This window comes from Phodopus roborovskii, unplaced genomic scaffold (assembly GCF_943737965.1).
Source record: "Phodopus roborovskii unplaced genomic scaffold, PHOROB, whole genome shotgun sequence".
Classification (NCBI taxonomy): Eukaryota; Metazoa; Chordata; class Mammalia; order Rodentia; family Cricetidae; genus Phodopus; species Phodopus roborovskii.
Window position 1 is genome coordinate 17,561,647 of NW_026126541.1, and position 18,717 is coordinate 17,580,363.

At 53.5% G+C, this 18,717-nt stretch overlaps 1 protein-coding gene across 2 annotated transcripts; it reads left to right on the forward strand.

Annotated features, from left to right (window-relative positions):
• Nucleotides 1-983: 983 nt before the first annotated feature.
• Nucleotides 984-18,717, forward strand: Loxl4 (lysyl oxidase like 4). Of its 2 annotated transcripts, none has more exons than XM_051199766.1 (15): nucleotides 984-1,128; nucleotides 4,964-5,260; nucleotides 5,763-5,941; nucleotides 6,710-6,915; nucleotides 8,147-8,185; nucleotides 8,320-8,539; nucleotides 9,177-9,363; nucleotides 9,511-9,665; nucleotides 10,297-10,464; nucleotides 11,229-11,391; nucleotides 13,436-13,679; nucleotides 14,753-14,868; nucleotides 15,523-15,659; nucleotides 15,986-16,097; nucleotides 18,221-18,717. In XM_051199766.1, the coding sequence occupies exons 2-15, from the start codon at nucleotides 4,981-4,983 to the stop codon at nucleotides 18,289-18,291; spliced, it is 2,277 nt and encodes a 758-aa protein (XP_051055723.1). In that variant the 5' UTR covers nucleotides 984-1,128; nucleotides 4,964-4,980; the 3' UTR covers nucleotides 18,292-18,717. The 2 variants fall into 2 exon arrangements, with proteins under 2 accessions (XP_051055723.1, XP_051055724.1); XM_051199767.1 differs by having other exon boundaries at nucleotides 9,180-9,363.

Here is an 18,717-nt window from a genome sequence, read left to right on the forward strand (position 1 = left end):
TTGGGCCCAGGCCGGGTGGGGCAGGGCCATTGGGGGGGACATCTTAGACATGAGCAGCCAGGGGTGGACCCAGGTCTCTGGCAACAGGGTAAAAGGGTGACCTGGCAGACATGTGTCATCCTGGCCCTCATTACCTTCTGCCTTGAGGTCACGTTTATTTGCCCGGCTTCCCTCTCCAGACTGGGACAGCCCCCTGCCGGTGTCTAGCACTCTGGGCCCCTTTCTAGCACATAGGAGAAAATTAACAGAGGGTCCTGGATGAAGGAGCCATTACAGGGACACCTGGCAAGACAGGAGGTGGGAGACAAGCCACTCGCTGCTCTGGGACTCTGAAAAGCTGAAAACTTTTCTACATTTCACAAGTGGGATCCTGAGAGAGTTGACAGGGACCGAGACTGGGGAGTCTACTTCAGCTAGGGACTCCCTTTATCCGGCCTTTCATAGCCTCACCCTCCTCACTATCCACTATCGCTTCTCCATCCCCCACCCTCTTAAGCCTGACACGGGCTTAAGTTCTCCCCAGAGCGGTTTCTGACTCTGGGAAGCAAGTCTGTCACAATGAAGAACACAGCTTTGCTGTTGGGCTGCATCCGGTAAACCTTGGGGAGCAGGTTACAGAGAGGCTACCCTCTAATACTCAAGCAGCGGTACCCTACCACTGGACAGGGCCCTCATCCCAAAAGGGCGCCTGCATTGTTCTGCATAAGCAGCCCACAGGATTCAGACCTAAGACTGAGGGGCGCTCAGAGCCCCGAGGTCAATGGGACATAGCCTTGATCGCCCGTTAGACAGAGGAGGAAACCAACCGCGCCTGCATCGGGATTCGCAGATCCGATCCTCGCCCCCACCGCGCCTCTCCCAGGACTCCGTCAGCCCCCGTGCTCCCCGCAGCGCCCGCCCGGGACTTCCCGTCTTGGCCAAGTCCCGAGCTGCGCGCTTGGCTGATGGCCGTCGGGCGGGGCGTCCCTGCACACAGGCGCGCCCGGGGCGGGGCTAGCGGCCTCCCCCGGGAAGGCCCCGACTGGGGGCGGGAGGCTGGTGCATAAAAAGCCCCCAGGGCGCCCCGAGAGGCCCGTTAGCGCTGCTGGGCTGCGGCGCCGGCCCAGCCCCAACCTCCGGATCCAGCCGGTGAGCTCCAGATTGACGCGATTACCCCAGCTTGCCTCTTGCTGTCTGTCATTTCTGTCTCTTGAGGGTGGGCAGGCCTCAGAGCGTTCCGAGGGGCTTCGAGGGATGGGGGACCCCATGAACACTTCGGCCTAGCTAGCCCCTGCGAGTCACATCCTGCTTTCCCCACTGGAAAAATGCCCAAGTTGGGGGAGTTGGTCCAAGGCTACATGGGTGGTGTGCCCTGGCCCGAAGGAATCTGTGTTAGGTTTGTTAACACACTCTGTGTAACTATTTCTCACTCTGCAAGAATGCTAGGGACGGGGTAAAATAGCATCAGATGTCACTTCTGAGACCTGGGGTACTAAGCACCAGAGCAGAGCTGGGCTCCAATCACTCACCCTGAGCTGACTGCTGGAGACGAGAAGAAAGAGGGAATGGGTTTCGACACCCACCTTCCCCTCCTATACAGGTGGGGCCCACCTTCAGGCTCTGCAATGATATCAGGAGGGTGCAGAGCCCAGAGGACTACAGAGAAAGGACCAGGAATGACCCACAGCGGGGGTCCCAGGACAGCTCCCCCCCCCCCCCCCGCGTTCTTGCAATCTTTTGGGGAATCACTCCTTTCCAGTCCTTCCTCCTGGCACAGCTGCTGAGCATGCACACTTCAGCCTGAGTCATGACAAGGTGGAGTTCCACTCACCTTTTCTCCCCTCCCCCCTCCAGCATCCCTCAGTCTGGTCTGCGGTTTTGAGAGCCCAGCCTGGAGCCAGGTGGCCTTGTTAAGTCCTGGCCAGTCCAGCTATTTCATTTCTCTGTGTCTGACCTTTCCATCTGTGAAATGGAGATGCCTACTCAGACATGTTTCTAATGGCATTCCTACTCTACCGCTCCCCCCAACCTAGTCCCTTCTTTCTTGGGAAAAGGGATTGCTTACTTCTCCAAGCACTAATTCTCAGCCCAGCCCTCCTCCTGCACTCAGTTCTGTGGAAACGAATAGGAAGATAGGATCCTGGGAGGCCTCACTCAAGGGAGCAGCATTTGGACTCAGTGTTGAAGTGTGTGTAGGAGTTTAACAGTCTGAATAGATGAGCAACAGGAGATGTGGGCTATTTTGGGACCGTTGAGATGAGTTTGGTGTGGGTTTTAGTTATGGGATCCTGGAGTGGGTGGAAGTATGGAAGGGGACTCTCCCAGGGTCTGCCTCCTGGTAGCTTGAAAGGAAGGGCACTGCCCTGGCTGAGAGCCCAGGATCTTGGAGCAGAAGATCCCTGTCTTGCGCCTTCTGAGGAAACTTCCTCCAGGCTGTGTGGACCTTAGCTACAAGCCCCAGTGAGAACAGCCCAGCCCATCAAAGACCCCAACAGCATGTTATAGCCTAGGACCACTTCTCCTTTTACAGATGAACAGACTGAGAAACCTGGACTCTTGACAGGACCACTGGTGGTTCCTTGCCTCCTATCTGGAGCAGTGTAGTCACCCATCAGCTCAGACTGCGACCCCAGGCTGCAAGCCCAGTATTTCCCATCGCCTCTTGTCACTTGGCACCCTGTCTGGGGTGATTTTGGTGTGGCTCAAATCCTGGCGCCTACCCCCTCAGAGGAGCATGGGAAAGGAAGGGGACATGGGGAAGCAGCAGAGAGCATTCTGGCGATGATCAGCTAGGAGCCCCCAGGGCCCCTGAGTTGGAGTGACACCAGTCTAGTGTTGTCATCTGGAAGATAGTGTGGCAGGGCCGGTGGAAGATGGCAGGGGCCCAGCCTCAGTGTGACAGATGGGGCGGGGGGGGGGGTCTGACTTCATAGTGTAGGTGGAAGAGACGGGGGTGAGTCTAGGGACCCAAAGTTGGACAGTGGAGACCAGCGGTTCCATTGAGCTGCTGCCGTGGTGTTGATGGTTCACTGCTGCAGGCAACTCTTCTAAAGGACTGGCATGCATCCATGCAGTGAAGAGCCTTATTGATCTGGTAGGAGTGGATGTTGTAGCCACCCCCGTTTTACAGAGGGAAGACATGAGGTACAAACTTGCCTCACATCTCCTAGACTAGCGATGAGGTGTAATCTGAACCCAAGCAGTCTGACTCAAGCCCCATGCCATGGCACCTCCCAGCAGGAGTGCCACTCTGGGCACTGGAGATACAACAGGAAGTCCTCATTGCCATGGAGCCTCATTTCTCAAGGCCATCTGGTATATTTCTATTCCCTACCACCCAGTCTTTCTCTAACCAAGGCCATGGGGTTGGGGGCCTTGCTGGGGCCTGGAGGAATAAGGAGTGACTCTCAGCTGGATTCCAGCCTTGGGGACTGGAGTGGCAGGGCCTGAGACCTTCTCTACTGGGCTGATAAGCTCCCCCCTGAGCAGGATTGCCAGGTAGCTAAGGCTGACCTTCAACTCTTGATCATCCTGTCTCTAGCTCCCAAGTTCTGGGATTGCATGCTGATGCTCCTTTCCCTGGCTGACCTGTCCTGCCTATAAAGCTTTTCCTCTGTGTGTGGCGAGGGTAAGGACTAGTTTTTAATGCCTTAATTTCTGGGTCTCAACATCTGGCCTAACTGATTATCCCCAAGAGGCCAGCTGTCCTGGCACATCTGTAATCCCAGGAGTTGGGAGGCAGACACAAGAGGATCCCAAACTCAAGGCCAGCTCTAGCTATATAGCAAGATCCCGTGTGTGTGTGTGTGTGTGTGTGTGTGCGTGCGTGCGTGTGTGTGTGTGTGTGTGTGTGTGTGTGTGTGTGTGTAACACTTAGAAGAAACGAGCATTGGCAGGGTGTCAGTCTCCTCCATCCACTCCTATAGTGACCTTCAGAGCCAGGGTGGAGGAAAATCAGGAGTGGGGGCCTCAGAGGGTTCTAGTAGCTCCGTCAGACATGGTTCATCTCTGTGCCCTGTCCTTCCATGGTTCCTCATTTCTGACAAGATGAAGAGAATGTGTTTTGCAAGGCACACAGCATCCTTGATCATCTGGGACCTGCCTGTCTCTCCCCACCCCTTTCAGATCTTAAGCAGGGATGGGAGATGGGTACCTCCTGCTCTGCTCTTGCATAATTTCGTCCCCTCTTCTTTCTTTTGCCCACCCTGCCCCCTCTAGCTTGACTGCCCCCTTTCCAGCCTAGGAGAACTCTCATACACCCAGCAAGACCCAGGTTAAGTGGTCTCTTGCCTTTTGTTTCTTTCTGTTTGGTTAGCTGGTTTTTGAGACAGGGTCTCATGTAACCCAGGCTGGCCTTAAACTCATCATGTAATAGAGGCTGACCTTGAACACTTGATCTTCCTGCCTCTGTCTCCCAAGTACTGCAGTTATAGGTGGGAGCCAGCTTACATGTCTCATCCTTTAAAAGCCTCCTCCAATTCCCCTTCTCTGTGTAGTGAAGGTGAGGAGTGTTTAATGCCTTCACCTCCACATCCCTATACCTGGCTGAACAAGTGGATCAAAGCCTAGTCCCTCCCAAAAGTATAACCAATGTATGAGCCATACAGCAGCGTGGGCCTGGGCTGTGGCTTGAAGGGACAGGCCACCCAAGCCAGAGGAGACAGCAGATGATGTTTGGCTCAACCTCACCTTGAAAATATGGAACTGAGGCCTGAAATTTAAGAGACGTGGCCATTCCTTCCCACCCCAGCATTCCATGCACCTTTTTGTGGGTTGGGAAGTAGCATTTTACCCTTTACTTGGGGAGCCAGGCCCATCAGAGGGCAGACAAGCATGTCACCACCAGGCAGCTGTTTCTCACCCCAGGGTAACTCCTGGGGGCTCTAGGGACAGCATTTGGTAAGCAGACCCCTCCTCTTCCTGCCTTCACGGTTGAGGAGACAGGTTGGGTGAGGGTGATGACCTCTGTCCATCTCTTCCCCAGGTGCCCCTGAAGTCACCATGATGTGGACCCCACCGGCCACCCGCTCTCTGTTCCTGCTGTTGCTGTTAGGCCAAGCCCCTCCCTGTAGGCTACAGTCATCAGGCACCAAGAAGCTCAGGCTGGTGGGTCCAGCCAGCAGGCCTGAGGAGGGCCGCCTGGAGGTGTTTCACCAGGGCCAGTGGGGCACTGTGTGTGACGATGACTTCGCTCTCCAGGAGGCTACCGTGGCCTGCCGACAACTGGGCTTTGAGTCAGCCTTGACCTGGGCACACAGTGCCAAGTATGGTCAAGGGGAGGGTGAGTGACTGTGCCACATTGCCCTACAGGATGCAGAGATGGGTGCCAGCTTCTTTCTCTTAGGACTAGGCTCCCTGAGGCTCTAACAGAACTTTCTTAAAGCCCACCCAACCTTTCACAACCAGTTCAAATGGCCTCTTGGAGACCCTTCTTGAGTATATATAGCTGCAGATGACCTCTGCAGTGGCCTTCCCATTCTCTCTTGGAATGAGATCATCAGCATCACCATCACTAGTTCTAATTTCTCTGAGCATAGTGATTTGCACATAGTACGTACTGAGGAAGTCACTGACAGACAGAAGGATAGACAGATGGACCGGTAGGTTTGATCACTCGATCTACCTATGGACCTGGCTCCAAGAGGAAGCAGTGGGCAGGGATGTGGACACCAAGACCCCCCACATACAAGAGAACCAACTCCCTTCTTCTCCCTTGCTCCTCAGTGCTTGATAGTATAGGCTGCCTCTCTCTCATCCTTGAGCTCATCTTCCCTCCCACACAGGCCCCATCTGGCTGGACAATGTGCGTTGTTTGGGCACCGAGGACACCCTGGACCAGTGTGGCTCTAATGGGTGGGGTGTCAGTGACTGCAGACACTCAGAAGATGTTGGGGTGGTATGTCACCCACAGCGCCATCGTGGCTACCACTCTGAGAAAGTCTCCAATGCCCTCGGGCCCCAGGTGAGGAGACTATTAAGGCCCTGTCCTGGGCTGAGGACTGAGCAGGACAGAAAGCTTCCTGCAGGATGAGCCTGGAGAAAGGAGAAGGAATGAGTAGCACACGGGCTGAGCAGCAGCAATCCTGACCCCAGCTTAATGCAGAACCAATCAAGAGATCAGACACTAGGCCTGGCAGGAACCTCAGAAGCTGTTCCCTGGGAAGGAGGTAGACGTGGGGCAAGGGGCTGCTTCACCCACAAGGCTTGGCCACAATTGCTGCCTCTTCCCAGCACAAACAACCCCAAGCTAAAAACAGCTCAAGCCAAACAACAGTAATGGGCAGGGCAAGGAGCCGGCTTCCACCCTCTGCTACCCGGCAGCCTCTGCCTGAGGACAGCTGGCCGTGGCACACTGGATCTGTATTGGGCCACCATGGGGGGCTCCACACTAGTTTAAGCCACTCAGGGCTAAGGTGGTGGGTTCTCAGATACAGGGGATGTTCCCAAGCAACTGTTGTTACTCGTTTCAACTCCATGCCCAGCACACACCCCATCCTCCATGGGCTTCTGTCCTGGACTCAGTCTGATAGATCTGAGAAGAGGATGGTCTAGGTAAACCAAGATATTGGCTCCCACTTCCCCTGTAGCCTTCAGCAATTGCCTCCCGCTCCCTAGGCCTGACAGTGAGAGGCAGGAAGATGGCTGTGAGCCTTGCTTTCTCAGGAAGTTCTACAGGAGGCCCAGGACCCCAGGGACATGGGCTATGGTGAAGTGGTTCTATGCTTTGCAGGGCCGGCGGCTGGAAGAGGTGCGGCTCAAACCCATCCTTGCCAGTGCCAAAAGGCACAGCCCAGTGACTGAGGGGGCTGTGGAGGTACGGTACGAGGGCCACTGGAGGCAGGTGTGTGACCAGGGCTGGACCATGAACAACAGCAGAGTTGTATGCGGGATGCTGGGCTTTCCCAGCCAGGTGCCTGTCAACAACCACTACTACAGGTAGGAGGGCCAGGATTGCCAAGTTGGACCTGTGTGTTGGCATGTGTGTGGCGTGAGCCTTGAAGGGCTCAGTGAGATTCTGGGGTGAAATTCTGTGGTAGTGCAGTCCTCACATGTTGGGGTTGAAGGAATACAGACCAACTGGGAACATCTCCTGGGCTGCTGAGTTATGGATCCCTCAAGATAGCTAAGAGTGAGCAAGGAAGTTCACAGTCCCAAGAGTCATCTAGAAGTGGTCAGAAAGAAAACTTCACGCTGGCCAACCCGACCCCAACTGTGGTACACACTGAAAACACTTTAATGGAAAAATTGTGTCCCTTGTTAAAAAGGACTTAAGATCCTTACAGTGTTGCTTACAAGTGTAGACAATGCATCCTGGTCTTGACTCCACTGGGAACTAGCTCTGATTGGGGTACACACGGCCCTCAACCATCCTCTGATGGGACTTTGTGCTGTCCAGGGAACTCCTGTTCTGATCCAAGCCAGACTATAATTGGGTTGCATGCAAGTGAGGCCTGGGGTGGGGAGTTTGTGTAAAGGAGACATAAAAATACTCTGTCAGAAATGCAGCCAAACTGTCACAGAAAATTGCATCAGGTCTATAAATAACCCCCACAATCCTAGTCCCACCAGCTGCGTCAGTGACACCCTCGAGCATTTCTCAGGACAAAGGATTTGCCCCGCAGGCCTCTAGGCCATCTAGCCTGCTCCACCCCTACTGGGTTGCCATGCTGCATCTAGGCAGTTGCGAGTCCCTTACAGGAGCTGGGTTCTGAATACAGAGCATGAAGAACAGCCATGACTCTAGCCTCGGGGATGATGGAAACATGGGCCCCTGGGTCCCCACCACCTACTAACTGCAAATCAGGCCCTGAGGACTCACCACCCTTCAGCAGAGCAACCCTGGAGTGGCAGTCCCTGCCCCAACACCCCAGCCACTGTTGCCAGGGAATCTTTCCTGGGTCTCTTCTCTCAAGGACCTCCTAAAGGATCCCTTCATCTGGGCTGCGAGCAGCAAGAACGAGTTGCTTATTCCATGGCAGCCCCACCACAGTGCAGGCTTTAGGAGGAGAATCAGAGAGGAAAAGAAAAGGCAGAATGGGGACGGGGAGCTGAAGGTCCGGGGAAAGTCTATGAGCTATGAAATCTGCTATAAACTTCAGAACTGGGGAATGAAGGGGAGGGGGCACATCCTTGCAACCCTCCACCCTGTCTGTTTTCTCTATCACAGAAAAGTCTGGAGTCTGAAGATGAAGGATCCAAAGTCTAGGTGAGGAGGGCAGACACAGGGGTGTGGCATGAAATGCTTCCCCTCCTTCCGGCCCCTTCCCTTTCCTCCCCCTTTGTCCCCCGAGCTCCTCCACCTCCATTCAAGCCCTCCACCCAGATTTCCTTGTCTTCCAGGCTGAACAGTCTGACAAAAAAGAATTCCTTCTGGATTCATCGGGTTGACTGTCTAGGAACAGAGCCCCACTTGGCCAAATGCCAGGTACAGGTGGCTCCAGGAAGGGGCAAGCTTCGGCCAGCCTGTCCAGGCGGCATGCATGCTGTGGTCAGCTGTGTGCCAGGACCCCACTTTCACCCACAGAAGCCGAAGCCCAGGCGCAAGGAGTCCCGTGCAGAGGTGGGTCCCAGAGTACTCTTGGCCGACCTGAAGGTGGAGTCCCAATGAGCGGTGCCCTGCCCAGTGGGTAGAGGACAGAGGAACCATACTGGCAGAGAGAGCTGGGCTCACAGAAGGAAAGAATCTTGGGATTTTTAAAAGGTCATTTATCATCCCACAATGGGTGGAAAGTTGACATCACTTACCATTGGATAGAAGGCAACTGGGCAAACAGTAATTAAATTATAGCTACAGCCCACTGAGGGTGAAAGTATTGAACCTGAGCCTGGCCTTTTATGTTTAAAAAGTAGGTGAGAGCCATGCAGTGGTGGCACACTCAATCCCAGCACTCAGGAGGCAAAGGCAGGTGGATCTCTGTGAGTTCGAGGACAGCTTAAGCTACATAGAGAGACCCTGTCTTGAAAAGACCAGCCCCCCCCCATCTCCCCTGCCCCCACCCCCGACCCCCCTCCCGCCACCATGCCAGGTCTTTGAAGAAGCAGAGGTTGAGAAAGGGGTAATTGTGGGAAGTCAAGGGCAGGATTAGGAACTGGGCCTTGGCTCTGGCCTTGAAACTTGCAGTAGCCCACCCCGAGGTCCACCCTGGGGGCTCAGTGCCCTTGGCAGCCCTTCCTGAAGCTGGCTTTCTCCTCTTTAGCAGGAGCTGAAGGTGCGCCTGCGCTCTGGGGCTCAGGTGGGTGAGGGCCGTGTGGAAGTGCTTATGAACCGCCAGTGGGGAACAGTCTGTGACCACAGGTGGAACCTCATCTCCGCCAGCGTCGTGTGTCGTCAGCTTGGCTTCGGCTCTGCCCGGGAGGCCCTTTTTGGGGCCCAGCTGGGCCAAGGTGAGCAAGGAGGGGTGGGTGTGTGGAAAGGTCCAGATGTGCCACTGGCTCTCCTGGCCACCCAGAACAAAAAAGTTCACTCCCCAGGGAGGGGGAGTCATGGGTGTGGTTCACAGAGGCGCCTCACAAAGTACCCCTTCCCTGCAGGGTTAGGACCCATCCACCTGAGTGAGGTCCGCTGCCGGGGGTACGAGCGGACCCTCAGCGACTGCCTTGCCCTGGAAGGGTCGCAGAATGGCTGTCAACATGCAAATGATGCCGCTGTGAGGTGCAACATCCCTGACATGGGCTTCCAAAAGCAGGTGGGTTTAGGTCTGAGTGTGTCCTCAGGCAGGTCCCGCAGCCCCCAGGGCACTGGCTGGAGCCAGGACGAGGGGTTGAGAGGAACAGCTGCACTTCTGCTATGGTGGCCCAGGTGCCCTTGGGGCTGGCCTGAAGACCCCTCTCCTGTCACCTGGCTCCACATCTCGTCCCACAGATGGCAGAGGGACATGGGACTTTACTAGTATATACACTGGTTCACACTCCCAGATCCTGAGTAAAGTTGAGAGAGAAGATGCCTCAGAGCCAGGGCTACCAGAAAGCAGTGCTGGGGAGTGGCACTGAGGACTATGGGTAAATTGCTGGTGTCTTGGAGAATGGCGTTATCTCTAATGGGGTGACCGTCAACAAGGTGGCAGATGCAAATGCCCTTGGCAAACTGAGTTCTCACTAATGGTGGGAGACGAAGGCCAGGCCCAGGGCACAAACCCCTGCCTGCCATAGGCACTTGAACTCAGATTTCTCTCGCATGTGGGGGCATCAGGCACTAATGAAGTAAGCTCATGCCATAGGAGATGGGTGGCGGTGGCTGGTGTAGGATCATACCACACTTACCTGGCAGGCCTCCCAGCCTGCAATCCTGGCTCCTCCCCTTACACACCTCTATTACAGGTGCGCTTGGCTGGTGGGCGCAACCCCGAAGAGGGAGTAGTAGAGGTGCAGGTGGAGGTGAATGGTGTCCCACGCTGGGGGACTGTATGCAGTGACCACTGGGGACTCACGGAAGCCATGGTGACCTGTCGGCAACTTGGTCTGGGTTATGCCAACTTTGCCATCAAGGTAGGTCCCAGTCTGGCTCCTGTGCACAGCCTAGGCCTCCTGGGCTGGCAGGATGAAAACATCTGCCAGGGCTGCTGGCCATTCATTCATTCATTCATTCATTCATTCAGCAATTACTCACCAAGGGAAGCTATGGGATGTCACAGACTGGATGTTGGGGATGGTGTGACAGCTGAGGGACACCTGCTCAGGTGGCCTGCTATGTTACCTATCTTCACTTGTGGGAATCGCCACTTGGAGTTAGCCAGAAAAGAAAGAGGGAAGGTGAATCAGCATCCTGTGGAAGGGCCTGTGGCCAGCAGAAGTTTGACTCAGTTGAGGAAGCCAGGGGCTGGGCTTGCAGTGTGCTCTCTGGGGACAGGGCTTCGAAGTTCCAGGCTAAAGGATACAGGGGCAACAGCAGGCCTGCTGGGTAATGCAAGGACAGACTTCACTCAGAGGCCTGGGCTCTGCCCTGGTTGGGGTATGAGGACCCTACCTGATGTAGGAATGAGATCAGGCTTGTCCTACTCAAAGAACAGAACTGCTTTCTTGCAGATGGATGGGACAGTGCCACAGGCAGCAGGGGATTTCCCCAATGGCATGGACTTATATCAGAGGGGGTCCAAATGCGGTACAGATTTCCCATGAGGGATGGCTATATTAGTAAAGATTTTTAAGGCCCGTGCTGGACCGTCTGGTGGGGATGGTGTGATGGATGTACTGTAATGACTTGCATTGCGGTTCTTCTCTGCTCTGATGGGACCATGCTGGTGTCTCCCTAGGACACCTGGTACTGGCAGGGGACACCAGAGGCCAAAGAAGTGGTGATGAGCGGGGTTCGCTGCTCCGGCACAGAGCTGGCCCTTCAGCAGTGTCAGAGGCATGGGCCAGTACACTGCTCCCACGGCCCGGGGCGCTTCTCGGCTGGAGTCGCCTGCATGAACAGTGAGTAATGGGACTGACTGCTGGGTGACAGGGTCAGGGAGTGGACACAGCAGCCCTACCATTCTCCAGCTGTGCAGCTGAGTCATCTGTCATATCCAGATGCAAAGCCGCCCTGCCCGCCTCCCTCATGGAGAGAATGAAAATTGAGAAAACTCACAAGCACAATGAGCTAAAAGAGGGCTTTCCAGTTGGGGAAACAGTTTTAGAGGGGGGAAACAGGATAGACAGTCCATTCCATTTAGTAAGGGTAATGGTTTTTCTAGGAACTGTGTGCGTGCTGAGTTACAACATAAAATGAATTTATTGCTGTTTGTAGGAAATACTTTGAAATACACTGTAGAGGATACACAAATGTGAGGTACACCAGAGTCTAGGCCAAGCTGTGGGTTCCCTTCCAAGCTGTGGAATTTACCCAACAGGCTTGAGGACAAGACCGTTTTGTGGCAAGAGTTTGACCCACAGACCCAGATATTCTCAGGGCTGCAGCATCTGTTTGACACAGACCAACAAGGCCGGGGCCAAGATAATTACATCCAGTCCAAGGGCTGCAGGCTGGCACCAACCCCGGAGGCCACTTGACCTTCTTCCCAGCCACACGCCGGCCCCGAGACATCTTAACCTGTCAGTGAGCCCTCTGTGTAGCACACCCTTGGGAGGGCCCTGGGTCCACCCTTCTCACCCTCCCCAGGGAGAGACCGATGGCAGTGGAGCCTTCCACACCCAGGCCTCACAGCATGCTGGTACCCTGCTTGACAACCTTGGACAACCACGGGGGCTGCTCTCGTTTTGAGCACATTCGGTGCTCGTAGCTGGCAGTGCCCAAGCAACAGCGCGTACCCACCCCTCACGGTGTTTTGTTTCCCTCCCTCCCACTGAAAGCTCTCCTTTCCTTCAGGAGCTTGGGTCCGTCAGTGGCCACATCCTGGCTTTCCACAGGAATTTCAAGTACATGTTTAGTGGCACAAAGGCACCGTGTAGCGCAGCACCCTCCATGGCCAGCCAGAGAAACAAGCCAGTGTTCCCAAACACTCTCATCAGCTAAACCCACACCCCTGTGAGAAAGGCCACTCTCCTCTTGAGTTTACACGGCAACAGCAATGGATCACTACGTAGTACTGACACTTAAAGGACAGCGATGGCAGAGGCTTCAGAGGAGGGCCTCTTACAAGCTGAGGAAGGAGGCTGAGCTGATGAGGGAGATGTGGGCACACTGTTATTTTTTTTTTTACAATTATTATTATGTTGCTGCTGTTGTGTAACTTTTGGGAGTCAGTTCTCTCCTTCCACTTGGAATACAAGCATTGAACTCTGGAATCTGGGCTTTCACGGCATGCGCTTTTACTGGCTGAGCCATCTCGCCGACCTCAGGTTGCACTTCTGCACGCAGAGAGGCACTGGAGATGCTCTGGATGCTTGAGACACACATACAATGCATGGGGACACCTGTGGAAGTGGTTAGGGACCGCAGAACACACCTCAGCAGCCTGGACGGCTCAGTTGGGGAGCAGGCAGGCTCCAGAACCAATTCCTCCATTTTCGAATCTGGTCCTCTTGCTCAAGAGACACTCAAAGTCTGAGGTCCAGGCCAAGACAGGGACTTGGCTAAAACATCCAAGTTAGGTATCAATAAAGCCTTTAAAGGCTTTTATCCACTAAGCTACTCAAAAGCACTTTGTTAAGCTTTTTAAAGAGCATTTTATAAAAGAAATAATATTTTCCATCCATTTCCTATTTACTGCAGGACATTGTCCTAAGCACATTAGATACCACCTATCAATATCACCAATATGATTCCCACCTTGTAGATGACAGACATGAGACACAAAAACATTAAGCAGTCACCGAACTGGTAAATGGTATAGTCAGAAACTCAGGCACTAATGAATGCTGGCTGCAAACCAGCAAACTTAACCACAACAACGGAGCTACGTCCAGGTTAAAAAGATCATCAGAGCTCATGTCTTCTGACTCGGGTGTCCTTTGGTAGTTGGGGGCTTCTGTGCTCTGCTGCCTTCTCACTTCCCACCTTGCCCCCGACACCCAGCTGCTCCAGACCTTGTGATGAACGCCCAGCTGGTCCAGGAGACGGCCTACTTAGAGGATCGTCCGCTCAGCATGCTGTATTGTGCCCACGAGGAAAACTGCCTGTCCAAGTCTGCTGACCTCATGGACTGGCCCTATGGACACCGACGCTTGCTGCGCTTCTCCTCACAGATCTACAACCTTGGCCGGGCCGACTTCCGCCCTAAGGCTGGGCGCCACAGCTGGATTTGGCACCAGTGCCACAGGTTAGTACCTGTCCACACTTGGCTCCAGAAGATGAGGGGCAAAAATGAGAGTCCAGGGACTAAACCATTTGGTTTTCCCTGGCTGCGGGAAAATTCCCAGTAAGTCTGTCTTTCTAGCCACCTGGCTCGCCTTACCCCAGGAGACAAGAGGATCCCTGGAGCATCTACTAACCCCCACACCCTTACATCTTCCTTGGGTGTAACCATGTGGATGCTGTTTACTGGAACAGCAATATTCCAAAGGCCAGCAGTTGGCCTCTGCTTCCATGGTATTACACACATCTCCCAAATTGGCCCCTGGGTGGCCCCTGTCTTCAGAAGCCAAGTAAAGTGGGGACCCCAGAAACCTGGAGACCCCAAATAGGATGCTTTCTCTCTCAAAAGGTTGGCAGGTTCCTGCAGTACCAAGGCGTAGCCTCAAAAGAGTGGCAGGGAATAGTCTGGTACAGAAGGAGACAGTGAGCATCCTCTCATAAGGAACCTCCAGACCAGAAGGAGCAGAGGCAATGCCTGTGACGGATGGAGGCAGAGTGGAGGGATCTGTGCTATTTTCTTTCAGGACATAGCTGTCTGTAGAAAGAGCTGAGAGGGACGGGCAGCGATCTGGGGACTTGGCCTGGCCTGAGCTAATGAGTACCTTTTCCTGTAGCATGCACAGAGCTGTCATTACCACTGGATTGGAAAATATGGTAGCAATTTGGTCCCAGGCTGACGGAGCAGAGTAAACTCTCTCCCCATCTTCTTCACTTCAAGGCAATCTCTGGGCCAATGCCCTTCAACCCCACCCCTGCCTTGGACCCTGCAGCCGAGGTCCCAGCCTTCTGAAGGCTGCCAGAGGCAGTTTGTACCTCTCTTAGCTGATTTAAGATTCCGAGTAAAGGGGTCAGCCGAGCCTTGTTGCCTGACAGGAGTGCCAGCAAAGAAGTCTGTCTGTGAGCGCGATAATCTCGGGTTTGGGAAGAAGGGCACTGCCCTGTTATTATGACTTTCCTCCTTGGGTAATGACGGGGCCTCAAGCTTCCCTGCTAACCTCTCCAGACGCTGTGGGGCTGACAGCTCTGTTTCTTCCTCAGGCACTACCACAGCATCGAAGTCTTCACCCATTATGACCTGCTCACGCTCAATGGCTCCAAAGTGGCTGAGGGGCACAAGGCCAGTTTCTGTCTAGAAGACACAAACTGCCCCACAGGTTCGTGGGTTCTTATTCACATAGCCTCCTGGTGCAGATCTCTCAAGTACCTTTGGGGTCAAGTTCCTCTCTCCTGTTCAACAGCTCTAGGCTCCTGAAGAGTCTAGCTTGGTGATAGCACTCAAGGCAATTCAGAATCTTCAATTTCTGCCTTTTGGTGGAAAGTCATTTCCTTTCAATTCCCAGCGCTCTGTACCACCTTAAAGAGGGGGTACATGTTAACATGTTCAGCAGCTCTTGCAGGGCAGGCAATGCTTCCTACCTGTACCCCACAGTCTGAGCACTTAGTAATGTGACCAGGTGAATGCCAGAGCTTCTGAGGGCTGGTAGACAGAGTCAGCACACTTCTCAGGCCAACAGGACTTTTACTAGAACATCCAAAATAGCACTGCGAGAAACCTATTTACAGAATGACATCTCCCATCAACTGTCCTTGTCCAAGAGATAGTTTGCTGGTGCCAAATCCAGTTAGCATGAACTCTGTACTCAGGCAATCTAACTGAACCATAGGCCCCAAACTCATGTACTGGACAGAGCCGAGGGCTGGTAAAGCCAGTTGGAAGACTAACTTAGAAGCTTATGAAAGACCACACAGTGCCTGGTCACATGTGCTTTCATGATGCCATGTTAACTGTATACTCCTCTCCCTTACAGGAGTGCAGCGGCGTTATGCGTGTGCCAACTTTGGGGAACAGGGAGTGTCTGTAGGCTGCTGGGACACCTACCGGCATGACATCGATTGCCAGTGGGTGGATATCACAGACGTGAGTCCTGGGGATTATATCTTCCAGGTAAGGACAACTTCCACCAGTTACAGATGCTCTGGGCTCAGATGAAGGTGGTTTCCCTTTCAGGAGCTCTGTAGTAGGGAAAACGCCCTCCCAGAGACCCCAAGGCTCTGGGCTTGAGTGTCCTATTCAGTAGACACTGGGCAATCCCCAGTCCTCATCTGTGAAGAGGCACACTGATGTGAACTTCCTGGGGGTGACTAAGGATCAGCCAATCAGAGCATAGAAAGACCTCTTTGTAAAGTACTTACTAGGCAAGGTGTAAAGGACCCTACATGTCAACTCACTCAGAAACCATATCACCCACTTTGTTGTTCCCATCACTGCAGGTGGTTGTGAACCCCACAAATGACGTGGCAGAGTCAGATTTTTCCAACAACATGTTGCGCTGCCGCTGCAAGTATGATGGGCAGCGAGTCTGGCTGCACAACTGCCATACAGGTAACTCAGCCATGGTGATGGCAGCCTCATCTAGGAGGGAGCTGGCAAATTTGAAAGGTACACCTGGGCGTGACTTGTATGTGCAGATGTTATGGATGGAACGACATTGGTCAGACCGTCAGCCTCACCACCCAGAACTGCACTTCGTTACGGATGACTACCTGTAAAGTTAATTTCCAGTCTCTCAGAATTTTTCCTATCCTCTCAGGCACATCAAGTTTTTCTTTTCCTGGCTGGGGGTGATGGTGAACACCTTTAATCCCAGCACTCAGGAGACAGAGGCAGGCCATCACTTAATTCAAGGTCAGCCTGTTCTGCACAGTGAGTTCTAGGACAGCCAGAGCTACACAGAAAAAACAGAAAACAAAAACGCCGTTTCCCGTCATTCTTGCCCCTTTCCTGCAGTTTTCCTGAACAGCCTTCTCGGGGAAAAGTCCCCTCAGTCTCTACTGTTCCCTTCAGCAGGGCAGGGGGACTGTAGTGTCAGAGGGGTGGAGGAAGGAGGCAGCTCCGCAGAACCTAGACTTGCTAAGGGTGTGTGTGTATTGAGGTGTGAGGCAGAGCTGGCCTTTGTCAGTGTCACACAGATCTCAGTGCAGCAGAGTTGGTAGAGGCACAAACAGATAATCCTAATCTGGTGAGTCCCAAAAGGGTAAAGTAAAGGGGGATCAAGCAAAGACCTGGAGGCTTGATGAGATATCGGAAGTGGCATTTGAGCGGGATTTTGGAAGGGGCGGGGGAGAACATTCTATGTGCCTGCCTTCTAACCCTAGCCCTACACTCTGTAACCCAAGTCAGGGAATTTCAACCTGAGGGCTTTTTCCTTCTTTTAAACAAACAAACAAAAACAAACAAAAAATATTAGTTTTAATTGTGTGTGCGTGTGTAGGTATGGGTGTGAGTGCAGTGTCCACGAAGCCCAGAGGCATTGGACTCCCCTGGAACTGGAGTTACAGGTCACCGCAAAGCCCCGCAGTGTGGGTGCTGGGAACCAAACTCAGGACCATAAGAGCGGTGAACACTCAACTGCTGAGCCATCCTTTCAGCCACACTTTTTTAATTAAAAACTTTTGTTGTTTGAAATGGTCTTGCTACATAGTTCAGGGGGCCCTTGAACTTGGGGCACCCTCAGCCTCCTGGGTACAGGCATTACTGAGGACAGCATGTGCTGTTCTGCCTGGGCAGTGTTCTTCTATAGAAATAGGCTATGAGCTTCCAGACCATTGATGTGCTCTCCAGGGAGGGGCTACAGGAGGCTGTGCTGAGACAGAAAAGCACTCCCTGGGACCCCAGAGCCCTGGGGTCGGAGTCCTGATTCAGCGACACTGAGCCATCCCTGGTTTACATCTCTGAAACAGGGATGCTGACGCCTACATCCCATGGGCTTCTAGGAACCACTGACAAATGTCAGTCAAGGAACAAGTTTGTTTTTAAGTTTCTTGTGTGGTACTGAAGGCATTTTTTTTTTTTTAAATTTAAATTTCTTGTGTGGTACTAGGCAGGCCTTCCACCGGCTAGGCAGGCACCCTATCACTGAGCTACATCCCTAGCATCATTTGTTCTAAAAGTTACTCTGCCAAGGAACGGGGGTGAATGAGAAGGAGCATCTAAGCTTCCTATCTGGGTGACTGATGAAGAACAGAAAGACAATGCCAGAAGGTAGAGCCCACCAGTGTCTTTACACAAGTCATAAGACAAAAGCTCCCGTGAGGCCTAGGAAACAAGTAACACTGAGCCCAGAAATAAAGGAACGGAAAACTGCTTCCCTCTGTAAGCTTGCTGGGGGAAGGGGCATCTGGGTGCCAGGTGACTGGAGGAGGGTGAAGCTGGTTGGAGCTGCATTCACAGATGGTTCCTGCCACTGCAGAGCCAAAGCAGGGGACATGACTGGCCTCTCCTTCCACTCCCAACCTCCTGTTGCTGTTGAGTTACCAGGTAGAAACCAGAAGCCAAGGCAAGTAGGGTGGCCAGTCCCCAGGGAACAGAATGAACCTGGAGAAGGAGCAAAGATCTAGCACAGACTTTCCACTCAATAGACTGACTGTGTCTGTGCCTGGAACTGCCCTGATGGAAAGGGGCTGTGGTGGGTTTGGCTACTTAAGCTATTTTCCTTTGGCCCACAGGAGATTCCTACCGACCCAATGCGGAGCTCTCCCTGGAGCAGGAACAGCGGCTCAGGAACAACCTGATCTAAAGCCATTACTGCACACTCCCAGCTCCGCTCACACACCAGATACCTCAGCTTACTGGAGCCATGCCCTTCACAGAGCCCTTGTCATAGGAGGGGCCAGTGACAAGGAGCACCAAGAACCTGCTCAGGAAGCCTTTTGATGGCCAGGTCACCACCCTGGATGGCAGCAGTCTCAGGATGGCTCTGGGTCTCTTCCAAGTGCCTATGGCCTATACAGCATGGCCTTAAAGCTCTGGCCAGCTAAGCCTTCTCTTCCTTAAGGAGACCCAATCTATCTTAAAACTTGATATACAGTTCCCAGTTTCAGGAGCTCTAAGTTCACTAGGGACGAACTGTGGCCAAAACCTCCATCTAAGTGGTGCTTTGCAAATGTCTTGGAGGAGCAGAGGACAGATGATGACCAAAGAACTTAAGAAGTGGAGTCAGTTC

Coding starts and splice junctions, on each gene's coding strand:
- Loxl4 (XM_051199766.1), top strand. CDS start 4,981: ATGATGTGGACCCCACCGGCCACCCGCTCTCTGTTCCTGCTGTTGCTG. Junction 8,540..9,176: donor GCAAGGAGTCCCGTGCAGAG/GTGGGTCCCAGA, acceptor TCTCCTCTTTAG/CAGGAGCTGAAGGTGCGCCT. Junction 10,465..11,228: donor ATGCCAACTTTGCCATCAAG/GTAGGTCCCAGT, acceptor GTGTCTCCCTAG/GACACCTGGTACTGGCAGGG.